At 36.6% G+C, this 27,329-nt stretch overlaps 1 protein-coding gene across 1 annotated transcript in view; it reads right to left on the bottom strand.

Moving 5' to 3' along the window:
- Positions 1 to 25,150, bottom strand: part of OPA1 (optic atrophy 1 (autosomal dominant)) — a 49,962-nt gene extending 24,812 nt beyond the window's left edge. The window contains exons 1-18 of the mRNA XM_010148062.1: positions 24,842 to 25,150; positions 24,439 to 24,535; positions 21,157 to 21,224; positions 15,812 to 15,922; positions 11,433 to 11,486; positions 9,848 to 9,952; positions 8,792 to 8,878; positions 7,766 to 7,879; positions 7,359 to 7,439; positions 6,877 to 6,951; positions 6,530 to 6,601; positions 6,306 to 6,405; positions 5,665 to 5,795; positions 5,074 to 5,146; positions 4,910 to 4,982; positions 4,060 to 4,175; positions 3,393 to 3,457; positions 2,696 to 2,772 (exon numbers count right to left, since the gene is read on the bottom strand). Coding sequence (XP_010146364.1) covers positions 2,696 to 2,772; positions 3,393 to 3,457; positions 4,060 to 4,175; positions 4,910 to 4,982; positions 5,074 to 5,146; positions 5,665 to 5,795; positions 6,306 to 6,405; positions 6,530 to 6,601; positions 6,877 to 6,951; positions 7,359 to 7,439; positions 7,766 to 7,879; positions 8,792 to 8,878; positions 9,848 to 9,952; positions 11,433 to 11,486; positions 15,812 to 15,922; positions 21,157 to 21,224; positions 24,439 to 24,514 — 1,478 coding nt within the window. The 5' untranslated portion in view covers positions 24,515 to 24,535; positions 24,842 to 25,150. The remainder of the gene's footprint in view (positions 1 to 2,695; positions 2,773 to 3,392; positions 3,458 to 4,059; positions 4,176 to 4,909; positions 4,983 to 5,073; positions 5,147 to 5,664; positions 5,796 to 6,305; positions 6,406 to 6,529; positions 6,602 to 6,876; positions 6,952 to 7,358; positions 7,440 to 7,765; positions 7,880 to 8,791; positions 8,879 to 9,847; positions 9,953 to 11,432; positions 11,487 to 15,811; positions 15,923 to 21,156; positions 21,225 to 24,438; positions 24,536 to 24,841) is intronic.
- Between the last annotated feature and the right edge of the window lie 2,179 nt (positions 25,151 to 27,329).

Genomic DNA, 27,329 nt, shown 5'->3' with positions numbered 1-27,329 from the left:
GCAAAGACAGCTTCAGAAGTTGGCCTCTACGACCCCTGTGGCTGCCACAGTGCTGCACTGCAGTTCCGTGCAGCATTTAACCACACCAACATAACTATGCAAAGCTGTGTGTGCACATGCCTGGCAGGTGGGGGAATGACAAGGGGGCAGACTGTAAAGCACTGAAATGATTTGACTAGAAAGCCCACACTCCCCAAACAGCATGTGGGGTTTGTTTCTGTAGTATTCGGATTTGTTTGATGAGACATGCTGTAGTTTTCCATCTGGGATGTTCATTGATTGTTCCCAGATTGGATATACAATGAAGCGAGTTGAGAAGTCCAACCTTTTACCAAAATGTTTATTGACATTCATTTATAAACATGCCTCATGTCACTGTAAAACTAAGCATCACTTTCCTGTTTACGATGTGTTTCAAGAAGTAACAGTGGAAACGATCTAACTTTAACCTCCTGAAATGACAATACACTTTCTCAGGAAACTTTAAAGCTGCAGCGAGACAGCTCAGCTGAGCCGGTGTACACACAGCTGGTACCCACAGAGGCACTCATGCTCCTTCTGCTCCTGCCACAGTCTCCAGTACAGGTTGTGGGTTTCTCGCAGGTTAATTTTATGCTAGCACAGCATGGCAAATCAGCTTACCAGGAAGGCACAGGAGTGCCAGATTTGGCAGAACCGTGAGAGCTAAGAGCCGAAGAATAAAACCTGCCTTTCTTCGGTGATACAAGACTATCAGATTCACTCAAGCCCTTTTCTTCCAAATGGGCTGAAGTTGAGGACACAAGCCTCTTCCCTGATAATGCCGCTACTCTAACTAGGCCCTCTGTGGACAAAGACTGACAAACTTCTCCTAAATATCACTCCTCCCCCTGCTTCAACAATAGCATCATTGAAAATCTCTCTTTTGAGTTTAAAGCATCCTTCTTCGAAATTTAAAAGTTTTGAAGCTGTTCTTCTGTCATACCAGTATAAATATGGACCAAAGACACTAGTTTTTCCTACTGTTGGAACAGATCTCTGGCATATTTAGGGTAGTAAAAGTATTCATACAAAATTAAAAGGAACTCAAGCATTTAAATGCTGAAAAAAATCACTATAAATAAAAATTAATATTGCCACCAGTTAAAAAAATGTTTTCCTTAAAAAGCTTTGTTCAAAATAGGATGATTTGGATAGTGTCCAAATGAAGACAAATTATTGATCATTCTCAATCACCAGCAAGTTGGCACATCCAAATTCTGTTCTGAACTGAATCTGGATGTGCCAAATCGCTGATGATCAAGAATGATCAATTCAAAACTGAACAGCCAGTTCTCTTAATTTCACTTACAGGGTGTGCTGGAAACTGTCTGTTATGGATTTTACCACTTAGAAAAGCACTGTAGGAGAAGGGCAATCCTCCAATTAAGAACAAGTGCAACCTCGTTACTTCTCTACTGATATGTCACTAAAAATCCACTTTTGTTTTGCTTAATTCAATCACATGTAATTGGAAGGAATGGAAATTTTAACAGGATAGAAACATTTTCATTCATCAAGTGCACTGCACTGCTGTTTTTAGGCTGCATATAATGGCTAACAGAAGCATTTTTTCATGACTTATGTTTCCAGTTCTACTTTATAGCTCATTAAGTGTTAGAAAGTAGTATCCCCACTACAATTTCACTTCCAAAGGAAACGCACAGAAACATTCACGTTATGCACCCACCCGATCCACAACAGAAAATGAAGCAGACTAGGCAGTGGCTAGGGTACCTCAACATCTATTACACAGCCAACAGCAGCAAACACCAAACCTGCACTACATTCGGACTAGAATGTAACTTCAGACTAATACGCTGCCTACAACACTTTCTCTGCACATATCCACATGCCCAGAACTATTCTAATGTCATTAAGAGACAGGCATTTTATCTTGGTTTTTAACCTATGATCAAACAGCAGTTCAATTCAGGTCGCTGAAGGCAAAGGCGTTAAAGAAATCTTTTCCATGTGGTTCCCGGTTGTGGTACAGGCTGTCACAGTAATCCCTCACGCTGGCTATGCTCCTCTCGGCCCGCACCTGCAGTGGCCCTACACTGTTAAAATGCTCAGGCTAAGCGCTCTCTGCCTTACAACAACACAGGGCAGCACAGTGCAGTGCTGCTTGGTTTGGGGCTACCAAGGAGATCCACATAGAGGATGAAATTCTCAACCACCCAGATCAGCTCTTTTCACAGCCAGGAATTACACAATCTTCAAACTTCCAAAGCTCTGATTCACAGATACACAAAACTACTTTCTTCCTCCAGGTCATACATATTATTTTGATATGCATAATGCTAATCCCCAAACATCAAGTTAAGAGGAATTACCAATTCATACTTCAAATGAACATCTGAAAAAACATCTTTATCACGACTGTTCCTTTTAGGGTTTATTTTTGAGCAATGTCTAGTGTTTGTTACACTATATAAAACCAGAACAACATACAAACTGACATCATATACTTTTGTGGAGGGCTTATAAAACTTTTTGCTGAGCCAGAATAATAAAAGAAAAACACAGACTACTTCCACAGGCAAAGGACAAAATAATACATTGTTCTAAGACAGAGATATTTGAGAATTTTATTTACCAAAACTGTTCATATTTTAAAGGTAAACTTCTGCTAGTTAATTAAAAAAAAAAGGAAAAAAGAAAAAAATTACCATACCAGTGCTTTGGTGTGACTTGAGTCAAACTTATGACTTCATCAAGGATCTCATTCTTTGCTTTTTCAAACAGTTCATTCTATGCCAAAGGAAAAATATGAAATAATAAGGTTTTAGGCGTAGTTTGTTCATTCATATTTCCATACAAAGATTAAAAAAACAAAACCATTTCCTTATGTCCTTTAAGGCTAAAGTGATACCTTCTGGTCATGTTCTGGACAAGGTATGTGCTTGTCATAAGCTACCCTACCTATACATCTTCCCACCCATCTCTTGCATGCCTCTGGCCAGGCATGGCATTTGAATATTCAGGATCTCTATAACAGGATTAGAGAATGGATCATAATTGTTTTGTTATTCGTTCTGTCTGAAAGACCAGAGAATCTAACTTCTCTTTTCCAGTTCTGTCATGATCACAAAGAAACACTGACATTTCTGTGGGCAAGTTAGGTCAGTTAACTGTGTACTAGAAGAGTGAAGGACTTGTTAAGCGTTGAAGTATCACAGTTCAGAAGCACACTATCTCATAAAACAGAGCGCTCAGTATTTCCTTCCCCTAGAATAATTTACTCCTCACATTTTAAAATGTCAGCATTTTATGTTAACTTTAAGAAGCCTTTACAAGCAAGATCAAATGGCATAAATTTTAATCCATAATCTTCAACACTTTGTAGCACACAAATTAAAGCAGTAATTTACCCTGTCAAGCTCTCGCAACCGGGGGTAATTGTTCTTCCATTCAGTCTCAAGATTGAAACGTGTGGCTGCAAAAAACAGAAACAAGGCCCTAATTTTTAAAATTATCTATATGCACTTCATGAGTCTCTTAAAAGTTTAGCAGCTCCTAAAATTGCCACGAATCTTGCTTATGACAAACCCTCCAAGAAATTTAAGGGCCTCTGCAAATGAGCAAAGTTTTTCTGCTGTCTATGCTCGGATATTTTATCTGCAAATTGCAGGTTTCATGGCTTGAAACAATGTAGTGGTAGAGCACCATTCAACTTCCAGCTCCGTACAAATCACTCCTGCCCTGGCTGATAAGGTCATATCTTTATGTAGGAAGTAATTTTAAACATCATCTGAATCCAGCAGAATCATGTTTTGTCCATCAAACCTGACTTTTTTTCTTAATACTTATTTATTCCTTTGTCTTTTACAGCACGCGGGTCCTTCATACCATGCATTATTTTTTAATGTGTTTTTGTAAAGATTAACTGGGACAATTACCAATTCCTGAGAAACAGTGATCATATAAAACAAATGCAATTGTCCAAGCAAGGTGGAAAAACAGTACTATATGCATGTGGAAGAACCAACTGTTTAACAGTAGGTTGTTATTTCACTTGTTTTTGGAAAAGATGTTTACCTTTAAACGCATCTGCTTGCTGCTCCACAGACTCTCTCACCATTTTCCAAAAGCAATCTGACACAGCAAGACTTAAGTTCTTAGTTGTTACTTGATGTGCCTTCAGCATACATGTCCTGTGAAGAAAAACAGCTAGAGGACATTTTTCTATGCATACCCATGCTTTCTGGCCCCCATTTTCTCCTCATAAGAATAAAGCTTTCTTTTTACAGCAGAGTAACAAGTCAATGTGCACCTAACCCAAATTTCAGTCTCTTCCTCCTGAAGACTCAGTGCAGATAATCACCAAAGCAAGGGGGGAAAAAACCCAACCCAAAGAACCTCACCACAAATAAATTTTATTCTAGAGGTTGCAGTGCAGGTACTGCAGTCCCAAAGACCATGCAGCTTTCCTGAGGAATACAAGCCTGTGAAATCAAAACTCTGATTAATGAACTTCCAGCAGAACACACAAGAGAACCCTTTGAACACAACGTTGTCGTCACACCAAGACAACTGACACTTACAGGCACTGCAACTCATATTTGGGCTGGATTCACTCCTCCCAGCTGTATCAAGTGCCTAGACATAGGCTGGGAACTCAGAGCCAACGGAGAGATACAGAAAATGCTTCAGAGAGGCTCAGAACTGTAGTGGAATCAATTGCTGCCTGGTCATGCCTGTCTGTCTCCACTTACTTACAGCATTAGGAAACCTGGTGAATTTGGTCATCTCAACAAGATACTTAAACAGATTAAATCTCAAACTGTGTTTCCACACTGCAATTTTTTTTTAAGTTCAACAAGAAAAAATTATGTTAGCATTTAACAACACAAGCTCATGTCAGTAAAAGGAATAAATAGCTACCTACTTTAAGAGCTTTGAATTTTGAAAAAATTCTTCTTCATACTCTTTAATAGATTCAATGCTTTCACTGCTGTTTCCTGGAGAAAGAAGAGAGTGCTGCAACAGTTCCATTTAGACAATTTTCTCTGCTATCAAGAAGAAAATAAGCAGAGCCAGAGCTCTCTTTACCTTTTCCAGTAACAACTGCAAAATAACCCAAAGCTTTCATAGGGAAGAGTTTGCCTTCAATTATTTGCTGGATCTATGAAAATAAAGGATTAAAAAAACCCATGGTTAAAATTTGCATGGAGACATTCTTCCCTTCATTGGAGTTTTAAGGCCAGATCTATTTGTATCTATGCACAGTCTACTATAATAAGAAGTTTGTCGTGTGACTACGAGAGCTCCTGATATTTGAAAGAAAACACACATGAAGGCATAAACATAGCAAAACATAAAATAAAGTGAAAAAGCCTGTCCCAGAATATCCTAAAACCTTTTCAGGAACTGTAACTAGCTCAGGTCACCTGCATGAAAGGCATCAGTATTAGAGCACACTGTAGCCCAGCTGTGACCAAAGTCACATAGCTGATCACTAAAACCAAAGCCCGAGAGAGACTAAACCAGCCACTGCCCCAGCAAGTCATACTGAATGCAGACATAAGCACTCAAACCCATCTAACACAGGTAGGTGAGGTCCAGTATTTCTGAGAGCATCTCAAATATTTTTCCACATGTGACTTTAGCCATCAGAGCATGAGAAAAGCAGTTTAAACTCACCCTGCTTGGGCTAGCCACGTTTTTCTCAGCAAGATCAACTTTAGTCAACACAAAAATTGTCCTTTTCCCTTGGGGATCCATTTGACTGACTAAGTCTGTGACAATACTGCGCTCTGCATCCACTGATCCATCTAAAATAAGCAAAAGCAAAGTTATATTCTAGGGACAATGTGATCTAACATGCAGTACTGAAGATACATTAGGCATCAAGTAAGTTTCATGTTACAACTTAAAACCAGTAAAATTATACCTGTATACAATTTTTAGGTACACACAGTGAAAAACTGCTTAGTTCCCAGCATCATGAAAAGAATTAGTTTGTTATAGTTGTTTAAGTTTTGAACAAATACCAGCTTGCTCAAAATATTAAACTTTATTATTGTCTGTTGCCTCCAAAAACACTTCTGAAGAAATCCTGAATTTTAATGATAAAACAAACTCTAATCAAATTGCTTTTTGCCATGGATACCAAAAGGTGTCTTAATTTAGAAACAGACATTCCACAGCATGCTGTTTTGCACACTATACAGATTATTAAGAATGGGAAAAAAAAGATCAGGAGAACCCCCATAGTCACAAAAGAATCAGAATTAAAAAATAAAGAAATGATGCCAGTTGGATAACATCTAGACTCTTATTACCTTGAATGCAAAGGATGATAGCATTAGGATTCTGCATGTAGGCCTTGCTGATGCTAAAGATAGTTTCCTTCGTGTCTGGAGCCATACCTGATGTCACAGTCTTTAATAGGGAGATACATATTTGAAGGAAAAAAAGAAAATAGAAAGATGTAAAAAAGAAAAACAGCTAATTTTCTCACTCATAAAGAGTCATGTGAGGTAACTTTAATGTATTGCATACTTACACTAATGACTCCAGGTAAATCAACCAGTACCATTCTCTGCAAACCAGGACCTTTCACACTTAAGGAGATGGTCTGAGAAGTAAGAGTGAAATTAAATGTTTATACACACACCTGCTTGTATGTAATCACATATTTATACACGCATATGCTTTACACCAGCAACAGCCTGTAAACAGGAAGCCCAGTTTTACTTGCACACAACTGTGATATAAAACATATGTTAACAGTCCACATACACTTTGCATAGTGCAAAATATTAAGTATACACACAATGGATTCACAGTCTCCTATCAGAAGACTTACAAAAGATATACAAGTACAGATATTCGCTATTTGATAAGTCTTACCTCAGTGCTAACAGTGCACCCTTCCTTCACACTATTTCTCATTCTGATTTCTATTTCATTTCTCAAAGCTGCCAGCTGTTTTGAGAAAAGCAAAATATCAAATATAAAACTCCTCATAATCGTGACAGAAATCACCAACATAATCCCTAAGTTAACTTTTTTACTTAAGATCTGTTTGTAAATGCCGTCTCAAATGCATACTGAATAACTAAGCCTGGTAAATGGGGTGCTAAATGACAGCTCACCTGCAGACTCTTGCGCATTCCAAACAACACCTTGGCACAAAAGCTCTCCTACATTTTACCCACTTCAGTACCAGACAAAGACCATATTAAGCAATAATTTAACAGCTAATATAATGCATTGCTCCACTAAACATATTTCACGCTAATTAAACAGGGGCTAACAGCCCAAAAAGACACAAAATTTTTCAAAGAATTGATACAAGCCACATTAACTTCGAGTCACTTCTTCATACTTACATCCTCTTCCTTGGTCAGATCAAACTCCCGAGAGCTGTCTTTGAATAAAGCCACATGGTGGGGACCTTCACTTAGAGTTACCTAAATGGTAAAAGCCTTATATGAGAAAGTATGGTAAATCTAACACAGAGAACCACGAGAAGTACACAGCCTATGTGTACTTCCTGCTGCGCACATACAGTTAATGGAATGCTTATTCCACACAGGACTCTTTATAGTACTAACTACTACTACTCTGACAGTAAATACGGATCACGTATAGGCCTACAGAAGTTTTGCCATTGACTGCAACAACTCACTTGCTTAGATGCCATTTTATAAACGAATGTTCACACGTACTTCAATTAATGGCATAATCAGAGGGAAAACGATACAGCAAATGCTGATTCAGAGGTTATGTTTCTTACCTTCACAGGGGAACGTGTCATCATCTCCCCAGACCCTCGAGGGAATATGCGGGCTTGGGCGATCATTTCTAGCACACTGGTTTTTCCTGCACTTTGATCTCCAACCACCACCACCTTAAGTGAAAGTTTAAACAGCTATTGGCTTTCTGCAGGACATTTTAGAAGCACAGACAAAGGCTGACTAGAAAGATGTTAATCTGTATCAACACTGGCTGTATTATGTTGGACAATAAATGCATTGGTTTAAATACGGAATCCTTGAATAAATGCTAACTTTTAGTCATGCAAAAAATTTGACTTATGCATAAGAGAGTTCACAAAAGCATCCCATGGGCCTAACCTGCCAGGGCACATAATGGAGAGAGGAAGGGCTTGCTGTTCTAAGGGCAGGCAGTTGTTCTCTCCTACTACAAAATCCTTTCAGTGGGCAAAACACTGAATACTACTCATCTGGTAGATGCTGCCGCTGCCTGGTGTAGGCTGGATTCTGATGTAGTTGCTATCTCTTCCCCATCTTACCGGCCTCCTGCAGAAGCCACCAGTGCTCCAGGTGGTTGTGCATGCAGGAAGCATGCCTGGCTCTCCCCTACACCAGCAGTTGGGCTAGCCAAACCCCTCCTCATGCTCCCCCCTCAACAGCAGCACTACTGTGGGGACTCATCCAGGGCAGTTTGCCTTCTCAGCTCTGCTGGCACACACTGGGAATCGTGAGTCATTTTAGAGTGCTGAGAAAGCTGAGCTGCCCTCACTGAAACCATTTAAAATGAAAGGCTGAGCGCAGCAGCAATATCTGGATCTACACAGGGTTTTATCTATGAGCCAAGGCAGATTTAACATAATTACATTGGTTATTCTCAAAACTCTCATATTGCATTTAAAATGGAGGGCATGTCTCAAGGAAAAAACCTGGAGTTAGAAGAAATAGCCTAGCACTAGCTCTGGATTATTCTGGAATACAATTAAATGTTCTATTCAATAATAAGACCATTGTGTCAGTAAGAGATGTTGAATTCTTTATCTGCTTACTCGAGGTAGGTGATCTTGGGTGTTATAACTGGCATCATAATCGGACAGGATGTCAAGTACTTCAGAATACATATCAATCAAGGATTTCTAAAAAAAAAAAGTACAGAGAGAAAACACAGCCAATTAACAGAACAAAGATTGGGTTTCAGACTACTTCATCTATATATTCTGTGAACTCATCTGTAAAAACACGTTTGTTCTCTCCTGATGGTTTGAAACCTAAACTATCTATACTGCAGCACTGATCTCTCTTTTATGAAATACAATAGCAAGTAAAGTCATCCCTTGCCTTCTGTGGATGAAAATACTACAGCTGCATATGCACCTTAGTGAAAGAGCAACATGAGAGCTCCTGCACAGCATACCAGAACATCAGCACTCAAACTTCCCAGTTTCCATGTTAAGAAGGTAAATTAAGTTTCTCCCATTAAACAGCTAGACTTACATTTTCATCCTGATGACAGTAAGCATTAAGAAGGACATAGAGCTATTCTGTAAAAATAAGAACTTGTCTTCCATTTCCCAGGGGTAAGAGGAAGATCCATACTGGTCAGCAAGTGACACAGGGAGAGGCAGAAAACGTGCATTTTTAGAACACTCAGGATGTTGGCAGACAAAAGCAAAAGTGCACTTAGTTCAATCACTGTGGATCTACACTGGGCCATTAAAAGATATTTCCTGACCAAATAACTATATTCCTACAAAACTCAGGAAGACCCATGAAAAAGCACAAAAGTATCAGACTGTGTGTGCAAGAAGAGTTGAAGTCTATTAATTAGCAAATACAGCGAAGCTACATCAAAAAACCCCAATCCACATTTCTCACTTTGTTAAGTTTAGTTAAACCTGGTAACCCCTTTGGGCTTTTCAACTGAAGCCATTTTCAAAAGTTATAGTTTTTTAAAAAAAAAAGTATAAGAGCCGTAACATGTAAAAAAAAAAAATAGTATAGGTAAAACAAATGACAAAAGTTCCTATACGAAATACAATTTATAATAGCATCATGGAAAATATGGCATAATTATATTTCTATGGTGATTTGTAACGCATAAGTACCTTTAACTTCCTCTGATGAATTCCCTTGTCATCTCTTTGCAGCACCAATTTTCTTAATTCTTTGTTCTCCTTCTCTAATCGCTCAAGCATTCTTTGGTATTTGAGCTACAAAACAGTGGTACAAACATACTCTTGAAATTATGGACATAGTACACACAGATGAGCAAAGTTTTACCTATAAAAACCATTATCTTTGTAATCACTACAGTTTATTAAAACACAAGGTCATCAAGAGAAGACTGTTGGAATGTATTTTATTCCAACAACACATCTTTGCTTCAAAAATTTTAGAAAGACCACAATGTTCAAACTTGGGGATACATAAGTCAATCTTTAAGCATCTTAAACGAGCATTGTTTTCAAAGGAGCTACACACAGACAGCCAGACAGAAATTAACTAAAGAAAAGTAAGCAAGCGAACCAAAGTAATGTCTAATATGCATCAACTCTGAAAAAAAAAATCTAGTTTAAAAATAACTAGTTCTGCTTTGCTAATTAATGAGATTAAAACTTTGTTGGAATGAGATTTGGTGAAGTTCAACTCAATTAATGAGACAGGAATGAGCCCCCGTTACATCACATTTGCATTGAAAAGCCCAATTGGTATAATATGAAATCCTTCTAAGATTGTTATTGGTAGAAATCCTACCGACAGCTGTCATTATTGTTCAAATTTCCACTTTACGATTTTGTTTTTAAAAGGAGACTCTGAACACCACCATCCTCTTCAGTTTCTTAAAGGGATTAAATATTCTTTTTAATCCCAGAGGACTGAGAAAGATCTTTTAATCTGCCTATAGCAGTTTTTATACCAATAATACATAGAAACTGCTTTAATTGGAAGAACTCCTTACTGCTTCACAAAACAGATTTTGATGGACACTGCCTGGCTTGTATACAACTCTAGCCTTGTTAACTGCAATTATTTTTCTTGATGGAACAAAAAAGATACTTTGGTCCTCCTGAATGTCACTGTACTGTGTGAATATCTCACCCAACATATCCCACATGATGTCTATTTTTCCTCTTGGACCTCTGATATTTGGGCAGCAAATGCACTTAAAAGCTTCTTTACTATACTAGAAGTGACATTCCTGGGCTAAGGGATTAAAATGTAACTCCTTAATAAGTAAACTAATTTCCTTTCTGCAACAAACATGCTGTTTACACACACAAGACATCACAGATACATTTAGTAACACTGAAGTTATAGAAGAGAACTGTAGAATGTTGGGAGTAAAGTTAGCATGCCAAACAAGTTAAAAATTGGAGTATCACCATTGTATTTACTTAACACTACTGGGCTAACCTTATATTTCAGAAATATACAGCACTGAAGGCAAGGAAGGTAATTTGGGAAAGTATGATGACACGTTTGCCCTATTCCTACTCATCTCTCATATTCTGTCAGCAAAAGAACAGACTAGACTGACCAACACATCAACTCTGTACTGATAAACTCAAAGACTGAAAAAGCCCTGCATTTTTCCAAAGTATCTTATATTTCAGGTATGCTTTTGCCTAGTAAATCCGAGTTTGTTGCACGTAATCTCTATTTAAGACATCAGTAACTCAGAAAAGTTACCTGAGTGCGCAAAAGTTCTTCCTGAAGTTGATCAATCTTCTCTTTGTCGGAAACCTACAAATACAAATAACCATGGCTACTAACACATTATTTAGTTTATCCACTGCAAGTAACCAATCACAAACTGAAAGCTTCATTCCACATAAAAATATTGACTTTACATGCATTTTAAAGAAAGTAAAATTCTTCAATTAGCATTTGAGATTTAAGTTCCATGTGCAATAGGAGGTTCACACCAAAAAAAAGGTTTCAATTCCAGTACATGCAAATGCAAAAATTAATCCTTCAAGACTTAACACTAGGAAAGTGGGCTTAGGGAAAAGTAAAGCTCTGTATGGTGATCAGTTCTCTGATCACTGCCCTAAATGTAATTGTCGTGGTTAATTCTTGTACATTCATTTCCTGAATTACCACGATCTTAGTGGGATACAACCACTGAAACACCTGCTTGCTACAGAAACTACTTTCAGGTGAGTATTCACTATTTCTGAAGCTTCAAGGAGATTCTTATTTTGTATTTGTTTTTCAAAATTATAATTTTAAACATGCTTGCACAACTTCATAAATTGTAGTTAATCAGGACAGTCTTGAAGGGTTATTTTAGAATTATTTAAATTACATTAAACCAGGAAAATTAGGATAATATAATACACAACATTTTGACGTTCCAGGTATAAATGTAATAAGATCAGGCAATTAGAGCCACTCTTTGTCAAGTATTCTTAAAATAGGTTCATCAAGATGTAGTAAACAGTTGTTCAAAACAGTCCCTTTTTAATAACAAAAGCAAGACAAAAGCTTAATGTTGCAATACAAATTCATATGATGTAAATATTTACCAACAACAAAATCTAATGGTTAAGTGATCAAATACTAAATTTGGGACAAAATTGTAATCTAAGCAATTGTTGAAATGAGACAGGTAAATGTTTCGCTATTTAAACAGAGCTCATGTAACTAAAGTTCATGAAATTTTAACTCAATACCTTCATATCAGAAAGAGCACATGAACTAACATGCAAAGGACAGCTGTCATTCAGACACAAATCAATTTAGTTACTACAATTTCACACCAGTTGTTACAGATTAGACAAGAAAAAAAGTCCAGTTATTCACAGTGATTGATATTATTCAGCTATTAAACCTGTAATACACAGGATTGCGGCTGCACTTTATAGAAAACAATCCAAGCTGACACATCCATCTGCATCCAATTATTTTTTTATTTATCAACAGTGGAAGTGCTGTAAATTGACTTCCTTTTCATTTCCGTTAATTAGTCCTGTGATAGCAAAAGTGTATCAGAAACAGCGTTAGTTTAGCACACACACGTGCAGCCACAGCGTAGTATATGTAAATAAACATTTACATATACACACACTTGAAACACCTCAGACACACAAGGAGAAAATAAAATAGAAGAGCAAAGAGAATGATCTGGAGAGTCAGAAGCAGCAAGAAAATAAAGAAAAGGCAAAGTGTTTCCAGATTTCCAAAGCAGTCAACATTTCCCCGCTCTCTGCTCTTAAGCAAGCTGCTCCTCAAAGTACTTCTGGGGCCCTGACACCCCTCTGAAGTACAAACTTACACACAGATTACCTCTGACCTCATGAGCACTGTGTTTTGTGTGCAGTATACCTTTGTTAAAAGTACAGTAAGCAAATGGATTGCACTCAGCTACATGTTGCAGGTTCTGAAGCAAAGAATTATCTAGCACCAGGTGATTAATTCTCACAAGGACAATCAGGTAACATGTCAAAAATAACAAACAGCTATAGAATGATGTATATGCTTCAGCATTTGCTTCGGGTGTGCTTTGAACATTTAGCTGCAGTTGGTACGCACACTGTGTTGAACATATAATTCATAATATTGTTAAAGATTTTTAAGTTGCCAATAAAAGCTAAAACAATCATAAAAATCTGAAGTACTAACAGTCACATATAACTGACTTATGGTCTATGATTTCTACTTGCAAAAAATAAAATTAAAAAAACCCCAACTATTAAAATATCTCTATAGAGGCACATCCATATTTATTAAATCCATTTCAGCATAGTTTATAGATCAAGATGCCTCTTTCTTTCCTCCTTGACACCATAAAGGGTTATAAGGAAAAAACCCTGTAGAGCCATTTTTAATCAAGAGTTCCTGCATAAAAAAGATGAAGATACCCACTTCCTAAGACTACCAGAAGCTCCTTACGGAGTTACTCATTCTCACAGCAGATGCTTTCCAGCAACATTTTATACCATGTGTAACAAGGAATTATGTGTCTGAAAATTCAGTACCTTTGAAACCAGTTATTGGGTTTGTATATTCTCTAACCAGACTACAAATAATTTTAAATTGTTCATCTAAAAGACTACAATCATTTCCAATAATATAAATGAAAATGTCAAGGCCCAGACAAAACACATGTAAGAAGCGGCCATGCACAGTGCAGCTACGTAAGACTAATCAATTACACTCCTAAATAGTTATCAAAAGGCTGACCAAAAAAAAAAAAAACAGGAAACAATTACATTTTTGGTTTTAATACCCTCTCCTGATTGTCAGACTGTTGTTGCTATTATTCATAGAATCATGTTGCTATTATTCAATTTACAACTGGAGTAGATTTAAATATAGAGTAATTAAATTAAAAGGGAAACTGTTCAAAGAAATTGGGCAACAGAGTTTCCAAGAATGGATATCAAATGATTATGGTCTCTCGTAGAAATGCAAGCAAGCCAACTGAATTAAAAAAATAAACAAGGTTAGTTTATGCCCTGTCAAAAGGGCAGGCAGTGACTTACTGCAATAACAATAACAATTTCTTCTTCCAAAGGAGAATTTGGATGAATGACTGGAATCTTGAAGCTATATCCTCATATCAAGATATTTTAAAAAAATTGCTTACCATCTCTTTCAATTTGTTTCAAGCAAAAAAATTAGTGTGAGAAACAAGATACATTCCTTGTCATTGGGCATGTATGCCAAACAGCCCACCTGAATGCCAGTAAAACGTTTTCTATGCAAGGGCAGTTAGACTTTCAACAGAGTACCTTGGAGGTCAGGATGACATTTACAAAGATAGCCCTTACAGCTATTTCACAGCTTGGGAATTGTAGAATTAGTTGCAAGAAATTACTGACAACGTAGAATTTCAATCAGAAACAAATGCAGTATCAAGCTCTTTTTTTTTCTGATTGTGCTTATTAGGCTGATACATTTTTATATATCAAATACTGTATTTCCTTTCCAGTAGTTTTTACGTCTTCATATACTGTATGATAAACTTCAAGTTACTATTCCATACTTCAGGTTTCTCAAACTGTACACAATCTGACAGAAGCCAAGGAACACTTTGTTAAAAAAAAGAGTAACTGAATACATAGAGAATATTTAGGCTACTGAAGACATACATTAATATTTAAATATTAAAATTTAAAATGCTACTTTAGTTTCAGAGAACAAAGTGGTTTATTCTGTTGACGGCCTAAAAAGCCTGACAATTACAGCTATGCAACTATGTATGTCTTAGTTATGTCACATTTACTGTGTTCCTCTTTCTGTGGGAGTTATCTTCAGATGTACAGAAGATTAAGTTCTGCATCCAGTGCTTAATTCCAAAGCTGTTGAAAAATATGAGTAATCAGAAAGATTTGTTTGAGGACACAGAAGCAGCCAACAACGCAAAGTGTTTAAGAATTACGTGTTGTAACAGATTAGACAACTAAAATACCCCAATTCAGGAAGCATTTCCAATTAATCTCAGGCATATAATGATGAACAAAATGACCAGAGCTTAAGTAAAGTGATGTGCAGATGTTCAACCACCACAGCATATCAGTATAAACTGTGTTTTAAGAGGGAAACTAGACAAAGCAATACCTCTGAGGAATATACAATAGAGACTGTTATTAACAGCAGTATTTAACTGTCTGTGCAAAATTGTTTCTAAGGAGCTTCGATCATTTTCAGAGTGGTAGCGGTATAAAGCAGGAAAAAATGTTCCCAGAGATATGTTGCCTGTAAACAGCTATTCTCTTACATGACAGAGCTACACTAAGAAACAGTAGAGAAAACGGACTTGACATTTATTCACATATTTTCTTTAAATGCATTTGTAATGAATGAACTTTAAATAACAGCTTTTATAGAAGCAGAGAACACACAATTTCAAAATGACACAAAGTACCTGTTTGGCTTTTAACACCATGCTTTAAAGGCTTAACGTGGTTAAACTGAAACAAGACTATAGACCTGTAGTGAAGTTGGCTGTAACAATTATTTGGGCCCATGGTTTAATTAGTTAGATTTTTCTAGCTCAAACGCAGAAGGCTGAAGTATTTGATTAGTGTGAATACAGTACATATTGTCCCTTAAGCCATCACCTTTCGCTTCTGCTGGGAAGAGCCCATGTTATATTGGCCAGCGGCTCTGCGTGCTTCCTCTTCGTGCTGCTGGATTTGTTGTTGTAACAGAATGAGTTCACCGAGCAGGCCCTGCCGTGAGTTTATAATAAAAAGGAGAGGAAAAATTTGGGGTGTAAGGAGAACAAAGTTAAACCAAAGGGCATGACAAAGACAGATGAAAAATAGGTACGAATGAGTCAGTTCAAACAAAAGTGAAATTTCATTAGCAAGATCTCTTGCTCGCTAGCTGGGAGTGGATATAGCCAGCAAAACCATGCATTTTGCAGATCCAGGTAGAACAAAGCAATGAACATTTAGCTACATTTTAGAATTAACTCAACTTTAACTAAGCATCTAAGTCATAAAAATATTCAACTGTCCTGGCTTTAAAATATTCTCAAAATTTCCAGGATTTCAATTATTCATACCGGAAGTTCTTAAGTATCAGCAATTTTCCACTACTTCACCATGCACATATTAAAAGAGTGCTCTGGATATTCTACACAAAGTTGCGCACAACAGCTCGTAGGTTCAACCTTGTCAGTAACATAAAAGTTCTCATTTTGTTCCTAGTCTCAGCATTGCAGTGCTGAAATATGTTTTTGCCTGCTACTTAACTTTCAAACTAGGAGCAGCAAAACACTTTAGTCTAGAACATAAAGAAAGAGCCCTCTCTCTGCTTCTGTAACATGCTGCTGTTCAAATTCATGCTGTCATCATCCTTCCTGAACACTTCCAAACCCCTGCAATTTGATGCTTATTCCTTCCCTTATTCAGCACTTCCACAAAGCTTAGTTTTCTTCTCTTCTACCTCCACACCAAATATTCTTGTAATGGTACACTGTCTTTCAAAATTGGTTTAGATACTATGACAGCATCTACTGGAACTTTACGTACGATTTATTTCACAGAATGTAGACAGAAGTATTAACAGACTATTTAAATAAAGCTCTAAAAAAATATTACATCTTCGTCTAACAAAACATTCAGTGAAATGAAAGGTTTACAAAAGGCACTACAGGAATCCAAACAAATTTTGAAGTAGAGCTTTGGTGTAAGAATTCAAGACATCTACCAACAAGTAATACATTGTTGCACGAAATACACACACAGGCATGTACACACAAGGATAAACAACACAGGAGAGAATGGATAAAAGGAGAGACAATCAAATGACCAAATAAACATGTTAAATGGTTATATGTATAACATTTCAAGAACAGAAAAATCTTCAGAATTGTATTTTAGTGTACCATTTTTAGATTTAATAAATGTCTATATTGCCAGACTAGCAAACACATTAGAACTGTGCCAAGAAATCAAGTGAAACAAAAGATTTCATTTCTATACAGCAGCAAGGAGAAGTTCACAGTTTCACAGCTACACTTTGTATTAGAGGAATGATAACAGTATTTTTTCATTTCACAAACAAAGAAACTCTCAATGTAACCTAACACAGACCCTTTAAAAATCATGCTATGGGTCAAGAAAAAACACTGAACAAAACCCGTCATGAAAGATCTTTTAGCATTTAGACAGGCACTGTAATAAATGTTTGAAGTCACCAAATCTAACTATTTGCTGTGCAATTACTTTCAAAGACATCTGGTCTGGGTGACTCTTGCTCCGTAGTTAAGTATGAAAAGCCCTTTCCAGTTACCGTTACCCCATTTAATAAAATATTCAAGTAAAAACCACTGTGTTTTAAAAGGCTTCCCAATAACACTTTTTTCTTTGTATATATCAGTTAATCTTGTTTCCTTTATTTTCTATTTCTTATTTTATAGGTTTGAATTTAAAAAAATAAAAAAAACCATCAAGAACCTTAAGTAGCACAGAACTATAATACACACAACACCCATGAACCTGGCTGCAAACAAAAATGTCTATGTTTCTCTGTCATCGGACACTGTCACTGTTCCCTCTCCCCCCAGATCTATTATTCCAGTGTAAAACTGTATTTATTTTAAAGAACTTTACCTAGAAAAATCAACACTGGTCAAATAATGGGATTTAAAAAAAAAAAAACAAACTGCTTCCAATCATTGTATTATTTTCATTATATAAGTAACAACATCCAGGGGAATAACACTAGTTGCAAATGTAGTGGCACAAACCCTGCAAGGCATCCTGAGAATCTGGCTGCAGAACAAATAAAATAAGGCAAAACAAGCGCTGACATTGTTTCTGCATATGCTTTAAAAAAATACATGCTTTTACATTTACAAAGTTACTATGCTGTCCTTCAGCTGACTATGACTAAACCTGAAACTAAAAAGATTCCTCATGACTAAAGTATTTGCGTCCCTTTCTCAGAAGCAACCAAAGCCCTGTATTTTTGCATGTCTTGACTCCTTCCGCTCTTTCCCACTGACTTCAGCGATTATTCATGAGAAGAGCCGAGTCACCAGAAGTCTTTGCATGAAAAACAGTTAAATCCTGAGGGACATGAAGGGATGAAAATGATGAGGAAGGTAAAGAGATCAATTTCTACGAATCTGAATAAATATCACAATTTTATCCTGAGTACCTCTAAGATGAAACTGGGAATGAAGTTGGGAATGTATTGGTGCTATGAATAGGAAAGATAAAATTGCAGAAACTTTATTGCATAACTTGGAAGAAAGAACAAAACAAATGAGAATGTTAAAAAAAAAAAAAAAGAGTTGAGTCAAGCGACATTCCTTACTCAAGGCTCCTTTTCACCCTCCAGCAGTAGCTGTAGTGAAGAACTGTAGAATTACTGTGTCACTTCTTCCATCAACTGAAGGTGACCCTGTGCTGGCGGAACGAGACAGCCTACGCACTGCCAAATCCTCAACAGGGTGTCAGGTTCTTCAGGGCATGAGATTTTATCAAGTACCAAAGTAGAGAAAGGACTGTGGTTGGTTTTGAACTCCTCCTTCATTTGGCTTCTAAGCCCCAAATCAATACTCGAGTCACATTTTTCATACCCACTTCATCACAGCTATAACCACAACTAGTTTTTTTTAGAAATTGGGAGAGCCTTTGGAATTTCCTTGCTTTTACAGGAAGCTGAAACTCTATGAATTTTTATTTTTTTGAGACAGACAATAATGCAATATAATTTTCTACAAAGGTAACAGTGCCATTTCAAGTGCAAACCTGAACTAGTTCCACACATACAATAAAACATTTTACTACAGTACAGCTTTTATAACTATCTTCTCTCCTCTTTCTCCAAGAACAAAATTTCTTATTTAATCCAAGTAGAAACAGATTTCATAGAATCACAGAATGGTTTGGGTTGGAAGGGACCTTAAAGGGGCCATCTAGTTCCAACCCCCCTGCCATGAGCAGGGACACCTTCCACCAGACCAGGTTGCTCAAAGCCTCATCCAGCCTGGCCTTGAACACTTCCAGGGATGAGGCATCCACAGCTTCTCTGGGCAACCTGTTCCAGTGCCTCACCACCCTCTCCGGGAAGGACTTCTTCCTGATATCTAATTTAAATTTAAATAACTTACAGATTTAAATAACTTTTCTGAGTACTCCAGTAATTTAAATTTTGGGTTCTATTCAAATAGTTGTACCTTTTGTATTAAATGAGATGATGAGACAAACACCACAGCTGTCAAGAAGCAGGACAGCATGATTTGGTGTTCAAGACAATATTCACTCTCTTAAAGCTATCTTGTAAACTAACTAGTTACTCACTCTACAGCAAGTCTTTAAAGATGGGTCTGAAGCCCATGCCCCGAAGGGGTTCTACAGAACATTCCTCCAAATGAGGATTTCCTAGATCTTTAACAGTTATTCATCTTACACAATGAAACAAAGAAGTCCAGGTCAACAGCCACATTTAATACCACGCTACAGTACCTTACGCATCCGTACAATCACAGTTCTTAAATTAGCACCGATTGGTAGTGGAAAGCATTGAATGAAAAAAGGCCATCTAATCCATTGTCTAGAAAATAATAATTTTGCTTGCCAATAAACCAAGTGATTATGCGATGTTAGCTATTCATACATGCCTTGTTTGAAATACTGCAACCAATATTGATCATATAAATTAGCAAAACAACAGTTTAAGTGTAACGTATCAGTTACAACTGGATCAGACCAAATTGTATAAATCATACTGGTTTAATACAGGCTGGTATTTTCTGTATCACAGACAAAGTTTTCTTGGCAAAAAATAAAATGCAGTCATCACTGCATCTGAAATAACAGAGTAAATATTAGTGGTGTTTCTGGCACTCAGTAAAAATCTCAGTTAATTTAGTTAAAGACAATAAATTAAGATGGCCATTCCCCATAAATCAATAATAAAGTAGTTCTTATGTTTTAAACAGTGAGACCTGTGCTAAGCAATCACTCAAGAGAAAGTAAACCAATCTATAATAGGCAGTTCACTGACAAAGGGAAAACAAAAAGCTAGATTTTTCTCTCCTATAGAAATCCACCACTGTTCCAAAAGGGAAAAAATTAATTATAAGAAGTGAGCTTTGTACAGGTTTCACTATATATTGCCATGCAGAACTAGTGTAGAATAAATGTATACATGCCTGCATATACAGAAACGTCTTTTACATAAAAGCCCCAGTTATAGTTCAGACACTAAGAAGTTTTCACTGGCCAAAATAAAAATTTAATAATGCACCAATTCCTGATATTTAGTGTTTTCCTTCAATTTTTAAAATAAATTTTTAATATACACTGAAAAAATCAAAAGCTTTTAAAGCATAAGCAACTTTACAATTTAGGAACTTATTAGAAATGAGACCTACTATTCATGAAAACAAACAAACTTCAGCTTCTCTACTTCAGGGAAAAACACTGAAACTTTTAGTTATCAAAATACAGTAACATTTTTTTCCAGAAGATAGTACCAAAATGTGATGTAGACTTTCTAATAAAGAGTAAAAAGACAAACTGCTTTAAGAAACAGAAGTTTTTTGTTAAGGAAGAGACCCTTAAGAAAGAATCACAGCTGTGAAAGTGTCAACAGAAACACTTGAAAATAACTATAAAAGCCTACACCAACTAAGCTAAAAGCAAAAGCGCCACTGAGAACACACCTGGAAAAATTGCAAATGCAAAAAAAATACCTAAAACTACATTCTTTTTACAAACCAAGTTTCTTAAGAATGCAATTCTGAAAGTTTTTTGACTGCCTTGTATTTTCCTTACACCAAAATGTTTATCATCATTGTACTGTGTACATATTAAAAACAGCAGTGCATACTCAAGTCATTTTCAAGCTGCTTCAAATAAACATCCACAACTAGCTATTGAAACACTTTTAAAAAAAATTACCTGTTGTCAAGATATTTTTAGTTTTGCAAGAGAGTAATTACCTTCTTGTACTGTTTGTCATTGTCGTATCCCTGGTCAGTAGCTCTGAATGCTGTTTCTCCTGGTGAACCTAGGACATAATTACAGAAACTCATTAAAACCTGCAAAAGACACTTAAAACTTCTCAAACTACACCAAACATAACATGAAAGTTTCAACACCTATGAATTATTAATAATTTTTGAAGGTGCTATCAACCAAAAAAGGTTCACCACAAGAAACTGAAAGAGAAATTCAGTTTAAAATTCAGCTGAAAATAGTTTGTGACTCAAATTAGTTATATCTTAAGGGAACAGGCAGCTTCAATTAGACTACTCAAGTTCTGAAAACGTTTTTAAAATTAATTATTTCTGATTGACAAGAAAGGATAATACAAAATACCATTGGTATTATTGTAACAAGAAAAAAAAATATTCTTTCCTATTGTAATGACATTGGTTTTCAAAACAAGTTTCTGGAAAATGCCCGAAATAAAAAGCATCTCCTTAAGGACTCCAGTCCTAGTAGTCCAGCAACTATTCATCTATTCATTCTCACAGGGGTGGATCTAACTAGTTTTAAAATACTTAAGGAATTTTTAATTCAATATTAAATTGCTGTAAATAGTTGTGTTTACATTGATATTCACTCCTCTTAGTATAATAGTGTCTTAAGATTTTGCTTTAAAGAGGCAGGTTAAGGGCAGTAAAAAGGGCTTTTACACACCTAACAACAGAAGTAGATCAGAAGCTCCTATGACTTCACTAACCAAATTGTAACCTGTGAAAAATCAGCAGAAGAGGGGAAATAAAATTATAAATACAAAACAGAATGCAAAACAAAGATGAGGGATCTTTGTCTCATTTGGAGGACCACACAACCATAAATGTCAACTATGTCCATGTGAGTATAACAAATAGGTGACAACTCACAATACCAGTCAGTAACACCACAATTTTAAACAGCCAAAATACATAGGAGATTGTAATCTACTTGTCACTTTGCTGAACTTCATCCCTACTTAGTTTCTCGCTCAGTTTATAAGATGAATAAACTAGTTCCACCATAAAGGGTATTTTAAGAAAATGAAAACACACTTCTTATGCATACTGATATGGAAATATTTTCACACACACTTAGAGCAATGACTATGACACCTCTCAGATATAATCTTCCACAAATACAAATGTATGTGGCTTGATATTATTAAGGTATATAACAGGAAAAATCTTTCTCTCTATTACAAGAAAACTGGGTGAAGTTTTGAGCTGTGCTAAAGAGTAAGTCAGATACAATGACCAAATCGTAGTTTTTAGTTTTTAAAAAAGCCACTCATCAGAAATTTTATTTAAATCTCCCAAGACCTAAACACCTACTACAGTCTAGGCACACTGAATTGAAAAACAATGCCCTGGCTTTCTGTGGAGCATTTATAACTCTTACCTACTCCTTTGAAACATAGCCCCTACCTAAGCCACATCTTCAAGGAATTCCTTCCAGAGCTATGTCCAGATTAAAAAAAAACCCAAACGATCCAAAACCCCTAAAACCAACTTCATCACAAATCTCTTATTCCACATGCTTGCAACATTAGGAATCATTGTTCTTAATAGTCCAACTCTTCTCTAACAGCTGTGGTGCTGTTACTGTCCAGTGCCACTCTCACCTTCTCCAAATTCCAGCTGGACAAATCCAGCTTTTCTGACTCACTGAAGCAATCTAGCTTTCAATCTGTTTGTTTAGAGTGGTACAAGAATTCCAGTATTCTACTGAATTTCATATTTTGGTTCTCATTACTTGCTACTAGAACTCTTGCTTTTAAAAACACATTACACTCACCTGTATCCATAACACTTTTAGATGAGATATTCAAAAGAAAAGCAATGCATTGTCAGGATCCGTTTTCTTTTAGTGTCTAAGGACATATCTGTAACTTCATCTTGTAATACCTTATGTTTTCAAAATTAAAACAAAGCTGAAAATTTGTTCTCACCAGGAGAAAAAAATCCTTTCAGCGATGTGAAGCTCTCTCCAATCTTGTCAAAGTCAGGCATAAGCTTGGCAAGGTCATCTGCATCAGGAAGGGCTTTGATAAGTTTTTCTAGGAAAACAGTACAACAGCTAATGAGTATGTCTTCTTTCCTATTATTTTCATGAATATAAACGGCTTAGGGTATAAACCCCAACAACTGTTTCAGGACTTTTTTCCCCCCATTTTTTCAAATAAAGAATTACAAAGTTTCTTTCCACATGCACCTCCCCCCATTAGTGTTGGGAAAGTTTATCAGATCTGAAAAAAATCAATTGCATTTTTAGACTTTGAACTTCCTGATAAGTTGGTTACCCCAGGTACTTTAAAATACTCTAAAACTTATCTCTGCGTTTCACTGCATTTCATACATTATTCTCTCACATACTTTGTAGAAGTTGTTTTAAAGTTACATGACACTAACTATGCTCACATCTTGTACATTTTAAGAAAACATTATTTTTCTGTTTCATAAATAAGACAATTTTGCAATGTTTTAATAAACCTTTTCGCTTTAGAGTACTATAAAAACGTAGCGTCCACTAGCAACAGAAAGAAAACATTTGTCTCCATTATTCAATCTCTGCATTTATCTATGCAGTGCTCATAGATGTAGTGAAATCTTTGTTTCTTCTGAAAATACACCTACTGTAACCAGAAGGTACAGAAAAACCTGTATTTTTCATTTTATAACTATTATTTATATACACATTTATATTATCTATATGTTATACCTATGAGATATATCCATTAAATATAGATCCTCCTACACCTATATTATACCTACATTTGTAATTTTCTTTTTTTCTGCACCTTGAAAATAATTCTGCAGATAGGTAGGTCCACTATTCTGCATTTTCAATTGTTTTCCTAATCATACATATCCATTTATATATTTTACTTGTTAGTGCAATTCATACGGAAAGAACAAACTTTGTGCATAATGCTACAAAAGCCTGTGTAAGTGCCCTTGATCATGTTGCAAGTCTCCTTTCAATAATGGGATTACATGGCTATATGAAAGGACCAAAACCATTCTCAAATGAAAGGATGAATTATGGAATACCAGTGCTAAACAATGCTTAAGTTCTTCCTACACACTGGTACAAATACCTTGGTAAGAGACACACCAAACTCTTAACAATACAAGTTCACTCAAACTACAGCTACAAAGGTACTACCGCACGGGGGAGAAGCACTAAGGACCTACACCCTTAAGTTCAAGTTGTACTTAGGCTGGTCTTTAGATAGAGTAACATTTTAGCTTTTGTGATACCAAAGTCAATATGTTCATCAAGCTCCCAAATGAAGTCAGGAACAATCCACTTATATTCATCGAGATCTGGCATCATGTCCTTCCACTGATCATATGTCTAGTACAAAAAGGAAAAAAAACATGGTAGAAATAGAAAATGGATGGAGAGAAGCATATGAGCAACTTATTGAAAAGTAACACCTAAATATAAAACACACTAACCCACCAACCTTCACATATGAATAATAGTACTTAGATCTTTAAAAATCCATACTATTTCTCCAAACATGTTTTCCATTTTCACCCCTCTTTATTGTCATACTGTATGGTATCCTGCACTTTTTGTAGATATACCAATAACCATTGTTCTGAAACATACACCACCACAGACCAAGTGCATAAAGTAGCTTCCACAGATAAATACCTTCTTAGCTGTATAGCCACCACCTACAGCAGATCCTAATATAAGATAGCGAAGTTTGAGAAGCCTTGATGCTAGTCTAGCTAGCCAAAAGTTCCTGTGGGACTGGTACCCACATTTTACATCTAAAAGTTTTGTTTTACGTAGGGGAAGACGATTAAGAGAAGAGAATAGCTGAATGGATATCCTTAATGGAGGTCTTTGAAATTTTGAACTTGGGTGGTAGGGATGATGTATAGTTCGGGAAACAAGATGCAAGTTTTGAAGTGGTGATTTTCTTTTTATTCCATAGCTGCTATTTGCTAGACTCCGGCAGATGACACTAAAAGAAAGAAATGAACACTCTAAGTAACACTTTAACACACCATTAAGTCAATAACCTCTTTAGAAGCAATTCACATTACATTCTAGCTAGTTACAAATAAATTAGACCATCACTCTGAAAATACAACTTCCAGCTACCATTGCTATGCTACCAAAAAAATAAAAAGCTGTGAACAGTGTTAATGGGTTTAGCGCTTCTAGTGATTACAGAAATAAAAGCTTAAATATCATTTATCAAGTCAGTTATGAATTAAAATTTAACACTGAATTAAGGCAAGTAACATGTCTGTAGTAAAACTGGGCAAACAGGAGCTAAGAGTCCACAGAAGACTTTGATGAACTTGCAACATAAAAGAAAATTTGACAGTTTGGCCTACCTTGTTATTCAAAACAAACTTACAGACAACCTTAAGTCTGTAGAGGATCTTCAAATTTCAAAACACAACACAAACAAAATTTTCCTTTCACTCTAATATTCTGCAGCTCTAGAATTACAGCATAACTGTTTTGTCTTAGGAAATTTCACTCAGTATAACAGAAAGCCTAAAAAACAGAAGTCCACTGACTGTTACGGAAGTCCTTGTTTGTAGAAGTCACTATGATTTTGAAGGGTATCCTTTGCTGCTGTACTTCTTTAAATTATCTATAAGGCTGTGCCTTTGCAATAACAAACTTAGTCTCTAGAAAGAGCCTACCAAGCAGGCACAGAATAATCCCTAAAGTAGTGACAAGTGTCTCCTCTTTGACATGGAATTACAATAAGCTCAGAAATTAATGACAGACAGTACTAATATAAAAGTGGCTACGTAACAATAATAATAAAAAAAGAAATTCCCTCCACACTAGAAATGTTTTAATTCCTGCTTTTGAAGACAGTTTCTTGAATCATGGTGTGGTAAGGCTGTACAAAGCAAGCTGGTGTTATTTGTTTTCCAGTCACTACCATTGTATTTCATATTTTCAGCAGAGACCAAGTGGTAGTGCTATATACTATGCCAGGCACTTCTCATTATTAGTCTTCATCTAGGTTAAAGGCATTGTAAAATATTAGATAATTTTCTTCTCTGTGTTTGTTCTTCTAATAACATTTATTCTGTATGATTAAACTGGAGAAAAATTGAGTTCCATGGTGTTCATGGCAAGAACCAATCAACAATTGCCTTTTAAGTACTACTGCAAATTTCAAACCCTACCTGCTTTAATTGTACATATAAAAAGGTGTATTTCATAAAAAAAACACCTTATTCCATCATTATACCAAAATTTCAATTTTCAATTTTCTCCTTCCTTCTCTCCTCCCGCTGCTAAAAACTACTAATGAATGCTGACTGAAAAAAAAATCACCCTAAGATCTTCACTGAAAAGTGCAGTTAGACTGAAAAGAGAGCCAAAACGACACTATTAAATGAAGTTATTTAATGAGATCCAGATTTAAAGCCTCTGGAAAGCCTTTTTTAACAACAACAACAATTAGCCTTCCAAACACGAGCAGCTCTGCCACTCGACCTGCCTGATGACAGGCCTGCAACCTGACCACTCTCACACTGCGGTTACAGGTACCATATAAAACAAGGAAAAAGGGGCCTGTTACTACGGACAGCCAAGCATTCCACCTGGAGGTCACGCCTAACATTTTACACATACTGCTCCAAAGAATCCTCACCTCAGCTGTGACAAACTTTCTGTAAAGGTAGGTTACATACGCTTCGAACAGGAGAGCTGGAACTGTGAAGCCCTCTTTCAACTGTAACCCACCAAAGGCACTGTGGTATTTCCTTTCTCATTCACCACTAGACAACACTTATTTTCCTACTGCTGCTCCCAGATTTGCCAAGGAACATGGTGAGATTACCGGCCATGCAGTTCCTGTCTGGAATCGCGTGGAAAACCGATGGAAAACAAGAGGAAGAAGGCAGGGCAACGCACTTCACTCCGCACCCCCAGGTCCCAGGGGAGCTGGAGGACGGGGAATTCCCCCGCCCGGGAGCAGCAGTCCCACCCCAGCAGCCCTCAGGCTCACCCCTGCGCCCTCCACACCCACCCACCTCGCACCCCGACCCGCTACACGGCTCCGTCCTCCCCCGCGGGCAACCCCGTTCCCAGGGCTGCCCAAGGCCTGCTCAGCCGGGACGGTGACAAACGGGCACCGCGCCCGGGACAGAGGCCC

This window comes from Eurypyga helias, unplaced genomic scaffold (genome assembly GCF_000690775.1).
Source record: "Eurypyga helias isolate BGI_N326 unplaced genomic scaffold, ASM69077v1 scaffold9943, whole genome shotgun sequence".
NCBI classification, from domain to species: domain Eukaryota; kingdom Metazoa; phylum Chordata; class Aves; order Eurypygiformes; family Eurypygidae; genus Eurypyga; species Eurypyga helias.
Note: the sequence above shows the minus strand (reverse complement) of the source record. Positions and strands in the feature narration are given on the sequence as shown.